This window comes from Magallana gigas, chromosome 3 (assembly GCF_963853765.1).
Source record: "Magallana gigas chromosome 3, xbMagGiga1.1, whole genome shotgun sequence".
Classification (NCBI taxonomy): domain Eukaryota; kingdom Metazoa; phylum Mollusca; class Bivalvia; order Ostreida; family Ostreidae; genus Magallana; species Magallana gigas.
The window spans coordinates 2324396-2333040 of record NC_088855.1 but is presented as its reverse complement, the minus strand read 5'-3'; the positions used below and the strand labels follow the sequence as shown (position 1 = coordinate 2333040).

Genomic DNA, 8645 nt, shown 5'->3' with positions numbered 1-8645 from the left:
AAACCAGATCAGTTACACTCATAAATAGGGGATTTTCAATGTAGTAAGATAAGGAAGTTATTTCACGAGCAAGACAGGATTTTTGATATTTACACGAGTGCGGATCATGAGTAAAAAAAAATTCCGTCTCACGAGTGCGGGGCGTAACTTCCTTATCCAACTACTGGATTTTCAGTTTATTACATTTTCTCAGATTTTTGTTTAAAATACCCGTATTAGCCGTCTCGTGTTAAAGCTATCCGAAACAATGTTGCACGGGGAATATAGGTCCATAAGAAAGATACACAATTAATTTAACAATTAAACAACTTTAATGTATCATCATTAGAATAATTTCATTTAATCAAATAAATAGATCGCGCATGAATATCCAGGGAGAAATACTACCAAAAATATATCAAAATGGAGTTTTGAATTAAAAATGAATAGACTTTACATTTTTTAGCCGCTTTACTCAATGACATATTATCCGGTCATTATTTTTGTTGATTTTTGGCTCAACATCCAAGGTACTCTGTACAACACAGACATGAACTTCATACTCGTGAGCATATTACTTCCTCATAGATCGCACTCAATTTTTTATGTGATTTAGAACGTTCAACACGATCCAAAAAATATATATAAAATGTAAAAGAACATAAATCACACACACACACATACATACAATTAATAGACAATGTAAAGACAAGATATACATGTCGCCAGTTAATCATATCTCTTAAGTGAGTTGGTTTCAGAAACCAAAATTAAGAGGCGTTGGACGATACTGACGGCTTCTAAAGTAATTGCTGCAGTTTCTCTATGAGATCCACAAAGTGGCTCCGGTATGCAGGCTGATCATCCCAACAATTCATCATTATATTGTAACAAGCCTTTGGTGTATTCTTCGGTGCTTCCATTCTGTAGCCTGTAAATGAAAAATGACGATAACAAATGGTCAACCATCTCAAAAATCCATAAAGCGAAACAAAAATTCCAAGCGTATTATGAGTCGATCAAATAATAAGTTATCATTCTTCACGTATCACGAGGTGATTGAATACGGTTGGGGAAATAAATCCAATAAACTGATAAAGCCCAAAGAGTTTTTGGTAGATTTGATCACGCTCGACCGTAGTTGATCACCTTATAATATTCAAAGAATGATTCCCTTTTATTTATATTATATTCAGGAATTTATGGCAAGTCATTGATGAATTTTATTATACGACAGTTACATCGATTCGTAGTGTCAATATAGACAAAGGCGATGGAAAATATAAATAGAAAGCTTTTTATCCTATATCAGAAAATGCAAAGATCTAAATCAAAGGTACATAAACTAAGGTAAAAAATAAACTTTTGAATACAAACTAGAATTTGTAATTTGAATTTGATGTCTTTGAATATTGCGTCTCGCTATCTACCTTTTATAACTTTATCACGAGTTTCAATGTTACTCATTCCTGGATAAGGCACCATTCCGGGTGAAAATATCTCCCACATCAGGATTCCAAAACTCCAGACATCACTCAACAGTACGTAATTTCCTAAAAAAAAATTTAATTTAAAAAATTTAGCAAGCACATATTGTTCCATAGTTGAAGTTTTGAAATCACCTTCTTTTTAATTATAATTAATCATAATTAATCATAATTCATTTAATACGTCTACGTATACAATTCAGTAGCATTTTTTACAAAACAAAGAAAGGGTTTACAAAACTCCTACATATTTATGTCTACTTCTGAAAAGACGCAATTAATCTCTTAGATATTATAATTAAAGATCCCCAGAAGTTTGATCGACGGATCTTGACCCAAAGTGATATGGTTTAAAATACTACGTCAAAATAACGAAATATTTTATCATAAACAAATTCATTTTAATAGATTGCTTTAATTACCATACTGAGATCGACTTCGGAAATCTTTCTTGGCTAATATCGCTCTATCCTGTTATTTGTATAATTTAAAAATATAACCACCTTGTTTTTTTTTATTTTACATTGATCAATGTTTCCAACTTCCCCTATTATATGTTTTACATGTACCTGAAATGAAAGCTTCTGGGGCTGCCCACTTGATCGGAATCGTTTCCGACCTATCGGAGGAATATACCTCTCCCTTTTCTGTCATTGAGAATCCACAGATTTTGACAAAATGATCCCCAGTTACCAAACAGTTCCTTGCTGCTAAATCCCTTAAATTAAAAACACATTTAGTAATCGATGGATCCAAATCATGTCTTCTTATACAAGTATTGCATTTAATTAAAAAAATGGTTTTTTTGCCCAACTCGGTTGCCTTTAACATACATTGTTGGTGTTTGAGAAAATATATCAACCATATAAAAATTTAAAAGCAGAACATTTATTGATAATAAATCACAACCCCACAAACTACACATTTGAGAGATTCATATTAATGAGGACATAAATATCAATTTGTTATCACTCTTTTATTTATCTTTCTCCTCTCTCTTTCTCTCTAAATAATTTGAAAGCAGTGTGACCATTCGGCTTAGCAAGTTTTTGGTTTAAATATAAACAGTATACAGTTTAATCTGTAAAAATTAAAACCAAACTCATTTGTAACGTACACAGTTGAACCCATTTGTCTACTTGAATTATAAGCTTAAGTTAAACTAAACTTTGTGAACTCAGTCTACAATTATGACGTTATATTTCATAACGCTACTTACTGCATGAAAACTGGAAGAAAACTGTTAAACTGTTAGACTAATTACTCCTAATTAAACTTTTATTATTACTTTATTACTTCACATTTTGATAAACGTTGTAAATAATGTTCACAACAAACCAATTTACTCATTAATTTAATCGAGAGAACTATTTTTGTCTTATACTGACCTTGACCCTTTTTCATATCAAATGCAAATGTATACTTGTCTTGTTAATCTATTTCTGTTAAGAATTCTACTCTGTTCGAAGACATAGTCGATTCGCAGTTTAAATACTTAAAAACTCGATATTTCTAAATACTTCAGTGTTCAAACGATGTTTATTCAAAAGTATGAAAAAAATGACGAGATTTTTTCTTTGAAACGCCCTCTCTAGCTAATCAGGTTTTAATACGTGGCTAAATTAAAAGAGTCTAAAGAGCATTTTGATTGCAACAGACATAAAAGTACCCGAATGACAGCATTGAAAGTTGACTTCCGAATTGAGAATATATGTCAACATTTCCCTTTATAAATCTCTGTAAGAAATCTGTTTTCGTTATTTTGCCGAGTAAAATGATAATATTTCGATGGTGATATCTTGGATATTTTCCTTTTCATCGATATCAATTTTTTTAGGTATGTGAATTTTTCTTGAAAATCGTCCAAATGTGATGTAAACAATAACTTGGGACGGACAGATTATACCTATGAATGTACTTTTCCTGATGTAAAAATGCCATTCCTTTTGCCACATGGAGACACATGCTTATTCTTTGTTTTGTTGATATGGATTTTCCCGTTTTTCTCAGATAATGCGGCAGCGAATCTTGTAAATTAAAAGAACATCATTCAATACAAACATGAATAAAAATAAAATCTTAAGATCATTGTCCTACTAATCTTGTTTTTCTTTTGCATGGTATCAGGATGATTTTGTTATAATTGTTATGCATCAGATGTTACCAGACATATACTCTATCACCAGTAGTACTGGCTTCTGTAGAGCTGAGTACCCCTTCAGCCGCACTACATTTGGATGGACCAGATGGCGCAGAAGCTCGACGTATCTGAATATTTGATTTTCTCTTTCCTCGCCGTGTATAACTAAAGACCCATGGTCACCAAATTGTCCTCTGTGTAAATTTAGGCCATTATCAATCTACAATTTCAATTGCCTTTTTTTAATGTTTAAAGTGATTAATTTATATTGTTTTTTTTTATTGTGATTTTTATCTAGTATCTTAATTATACATCAAAAGTGACAACTACTTGATTTGTAACCCTAATAAATTGATGCCACTACATTTGATAACCATGTTATTTATTAATGTTATAATAAACAATTTTGAATATTGCTTTTTCTACCATCTGTTTGCATAAATAATTAAGCATTTACAGTCTCAATCTTTTGGCCCAGTGCAATTTTATCGTAGTCAAGCTGATAATGACTTCTATCTACAGGGGAACGTAATATGAAGTGTTTGTCTTTGACAAAAGTCTGCTCTCCTTTGCAAAGAAGTTGCTCAACAAAATCAATCAAAGTGGATCCATGGTCCATACTTATCTGAAAAATATTTTCAGCTCATATAGGTGTCATTACACTAATAATACTGAAAATGAAAATATTTACATCACATCATAAACTGCCCCTGGTTAAATCTTTTGAACATGAGTAAAAAACCCTGAACTGAACCAATATAAAAAATAAGTTGATCCGTAAGAGAATCGTTACATGTTACTCACTTTATTTAGCAAATCGCTAACTTGTATGTGACATAGGCGGTCATTTTGGTACGTTGAAAGAACAAAACAGTTTTTGTTTGTGCCTTTAGTTTTTTCACGGACGAGGAAATCTCCATTTTTCTTCAGAAGTTGATTTGCTTCTTCCCTTGTGATAAACCCATGAAACCAGGTTTGTAGTTCAAGGTTCTCTCCTCTGCTTAACACACTCTGTACAAAAAAGAATAAAATTAGATCTCGTTACGAGTAACGACTAGGTCTTCCGTCCTATTTGTTTTATATGATACAATGAAATATCAATACTCTCTGCCAAATCTGAGATCCTGGCGAAACTAGGGTTTCTTGGTTCGAGACCGGAAACGGACGAACGAAAGTGATTAATGAAAATAAAAGCTGGGTTTTTTTTATACATTTGCATAGTTTACATCACTGTTTATCATGCACCAAAGACAATCGGTTAAACTTGTTAAAAACATGAATTGTTTGAACTCTTCTGGTGAGTACCGGAAGTGACGGTTGACAAAGTAAAACCCGTTAAACACATCTCCAATCCATTGTCATTTATAAAAGTTCGTGTCTCAATCATTACAGTGACTAAAATTTCGCGGGTAGCAAGTTTGTAAAAAGGAAAGGTACCTAAGATATTTGATATAATCCACCGGAAGTAGAATATGTTTGCTTATTTAAGATAAAAAATAAGGAAAAAAAATTAAGTGCTTCCAGTGACAACCGTTTTTGAGATCTCGTGGAGTCATTGTTTTTTGTCTCTTGACATGAAACGGACAAACGGAAATGCTCAGTGCAAATAAAAAGTTAATATTTCTTGAACATTAGACACTTTGTACTTATTGTTTATCAATTTTACTAAAATTATCAATGAAAAACAGTTAAACTTTCAAACAGCTTGATTTGTTTGAACCCTTACGGTGAGGACCGGAAATGACGGTTGACAAAATGAAAGCGATTAAACGCATTTTCTATTAATGTCTATTATCTATATGTTTCGTGTATTGATCACTTGATTTTCTGAAATCTCGTGGGTAAAACATTTATTTAAAAAACGCTTTCTGAGATATTTGAGATATCTAACCGGAAGTAGAATTTTTTGTTTTTTTTAACATCGGATACTTGACATATATAAGGAATATTACATATATTTCATTTCTATATGAAACGAATTAAATGCGAAAAAAAATAATTTTTGATGTGCCTCCGGTAACAACCGGAAGTTATGACAAACAAAAAATAGTTTAAAGTCTGAATGCTCAAGTCCTTAGCATTTTTTAGATCTCGATGTCACAAGCTTTATGTCGCGGGAAAGGAAACGGACGACAGGAAATGAACTTTGAAAAAATAAAAAATGAATACTGGAGATTTTTTCTATCACTCCTGAAAATTTCAAGAAAATCTATCGAGTCATCTCAGAGAAATCGTGTGTACAAAAAAGGGGAACAAAATTTGTACCCAATTTTCGAGCCATAGTGACCTCTTAAGAATGGCACCACTGGCGTAAAACAAAAAAACTGGCACAACTTCAGACTATGGTCTACCTATCCTGAAAATTTCATATTCATATCTCAGATACTTTGTGAGAAGAAGCGTGCACAAAATGTGTCGAAAAAGTTACAAAACCAGCAATAAATTGATACAGGGAGTGACGATGGCAAACATATTAAAAACGAAATAAATTCAGATCACTTCAAATCATCTGTGAAAAAATGGTGTAAATCTGTTCGATAGTTTTTGAGAAATCGCATGCACAAAATTTATGGAAAAAAATAAAAAGAAGAAGATACTGTACGAAAATTATAAAGTCTTCAGTTGGAAACGGAAGACCTTAATTAGTGAAAACCTGATCGTAAATGTATCAACAGCTCGTAGAATCATGGTATTTAACGAAAGCTGATTTTTGTTTGAGAAAAATATCATACTAGTGTATATATATTTATATATTTAGCATTGAGTTCAATATAACATTTGAATGTTAACTAACTGTACATCTATACGTTAGAAATAAATCATATTCACTCACTTTTTCTTCTATATCGAGAAGTGTGCCAAACAGGGATGATACATCATTTTCGTCAATTGCTGCATTTCGTAAAGACAATGCTTTCTTTTTTAGATCCACAGGACATGGGTAAACCTTGTATTTTAATCCTTTAAATATCAAAATTTCTTTGGGATCGTTTCTTTCGAGTATAGATCGGGCATTTTGAATGAGCATGGACATCTCTTTTTCCAACTTAGCATTTTGATTTGCTTTTTCTAAATTATCTGCCTTGTGTTTTGATGCTTGGGCTCTTAAGTCATTGCCAGCTTTCTTTACCGCTTGGAAAATTAAATCCTCTTGAACGCAAATGTTTCTCATCGTTTTTTCAAAGTCCTTTTCGTAATCCTCCGTTTTCTCTTTTTGAAATTCCGGCAAAACCGTGCTTTCCATTTCTTGGATGTCGTTCAAAATGTCTACCTTTTTCCTTTCTAGAAATTCGTCGAATGATACGAGAGTATGTTGTTTGTGTTTATCAATGACACATTTAGCACAGATGGGGATTAGGCAATCATTGCAATAAATCTCACAAACTGATTTGCTATGGTCCAAACATTCAACGCGTGTCACAATGTCTGTTGATGTCTGCGAAGTCAAGCCTACAATTTCATGTGTGGTCCCTTTATCGGATAAATGTTTTGGTGTACATTCCAGACAAAGTGTTAACTGACAAAGTCGACAGAGGTGGTCACCAGGATTTTCACATAGATTACAACGAACTATGTCTTGTGCAAATGTGATAGATGTCGTCATTTTTCATAATCTACAAACAAATGTATGTTTCTGTTTACACTAATTAAAGTTGTTAAAAGCAAGTGTTTGTTTCTATAAGCGTTATTTAAAGGTATTACAATAAATATGGATTTCTTTTTTAGCTGAGCGTTTAATCCAATGCGTTGAGAGATAATACACTCTTGAGCAAAGTTATTTAGAATGCATGTGTTATCACGAACAAAATTAGTTACGTAATTTTTTTCAGTCCCACATAAAAAACACTAGAATGACTTTTTGGTGTTTTTTTGGGTTTGCTTTCAGGCTTTCATTAATTTGTGAAACGTGTAACTACGCATAAATATATATTTTTGAATTATGTTACTGCCAAAAATCTGACAAAAAAGCTGAAACACAGAATAACGTTTCTGTATGAATATATTTCTTTGGGATGATTGAGATATATCAGTTACAAATTTTATAATTACCTCTCTTCAAAAATATTTTCCAACGGCAAAATTATAACTGTGCAATGTAATTCACAATTTTTCATTCAAAATAAAACTATATTGCTTACAGAAAAAGATTAGGACCTGTATACGATACGCATTTTTTGGCTTTTCAGAATCAATGTTTTATTTTATAAATATATATTTCAATATTTTTTTTCATGAAAGAGATTACAATTTTTTTTATTATGTTTTGTTTTGAGTAGAAAACTAACAGCTATGCCTTTATTAAAAGTTAAGAACATTTTCATCGAAATATATCGTTGATTATGAACTTATTTTGCAAATAAATGAACACGTTAAAACTACATGTTTAAAAACAAACTTTACACTTACATTAAATGATAACCCCCATTGGCCTCCTTTAGAGATCTCCGTGTAGAGTGAGTTGTTTTAACCTTAAAACAGTGTTTATATTTAGTTTATATATTGTTACAAACAAACCGAGTAATTCCCTAACTCTCATGACTAAGCTAATAGCTTCTTGTAAGTTTTTGAAGTGTTTCACTCATATTTACATCAAATAATCTCAACACGTAATTTTTTGATGATGTGTGACGTACGCAAGCAGTACACTAAGTATTGTTTTTAAGAGGGTTCGATGGTCGTGGCCATTTGTAGAGTGTTTTAATCTCCTGAACAAGAAGAGCGCTGGATAAAGATATAAGACCTTTTTAAAATTTTAAAGCTAAAATATCTGAACACTATCTTTACTAAACGTTGATTTATAGTCAAAATATTACATGTCAAAGGTAAAGTCAGATCTGACGGTTAATTTGTTAACCACCAAGCCTCGTTAAAAGACTCATAAAACTAATTAATAACAGTTCTTTTTCTCTAATTAATAATTGACTGTGTTGTTATATTTACATACACATTTATTGTACTCCTTTGATGTCGGCAGCAAGAGTAGCATACAAAGACTGCGATTTTCAATTTTTCAGAATATGCATTTCATTCTAATATGT

General features: G+C 31.8%; 1 protein-coding gene across 1 annotated transcript; it reads right to left on the bottom strand.

Moving 5' to 3' along the window:
• Window positions 1–431: 431 nt before the first annotated feature.
• Window positions 432–8148, bottom strand: LOC105342577 (fer-related kinase 1). Its single transcript, XM_034481293.2, has 9 exons — window positions 8014–8148; window positions 6440–7220; window positions 4411–4617; window positions 4064–4231; window positions 3631–3826; window positions 3373–3493; window positions 2036–2184; window positions 1410–1532; window positions 432–910 (listed from the first exon to the last, which is right to left on the bottom strand). The coding sequence occupies exons 2-9, from the start codon at window positions 7208–7210 to the stop codon at window positions 780–782; spliced, it is 1866 nt and encodes a 621-aa protein (XP_034337184.2). The 5' UTR covers window positions 7211–7220; window positions 8014–8148; the 3' UTR covers window positions 432–779.
• Between the last annotated feature and the right edge of the window lie 497 nt (window positions 8149–8645).

Excerpts from the sequence above, each read along its gene's own strand:
- LOC105342577 (XM_034481293.2), bottom strand. The coding sequence starts at position 7,210 with ATGACGACATCTATCACATTTGCACAAGACATAGTTCGTTGTAATCTA. Across the intron at positions 4,618-6,439 it reads TTCTCGATATAGAAGAAAAA|AGTGTGTTAAGCAGAGGAGA; the intron begins GTGAGTGAATAT and ends TTTTTTGTACAG. Across the intron at positions 1,533-2,035 it reads CCCAGAAGCTTTCATTTCAG|GAAATTACGTACTGTTGAGT; the intron begins GTACATGTAAAA and ends ATTTTTTTTTAG.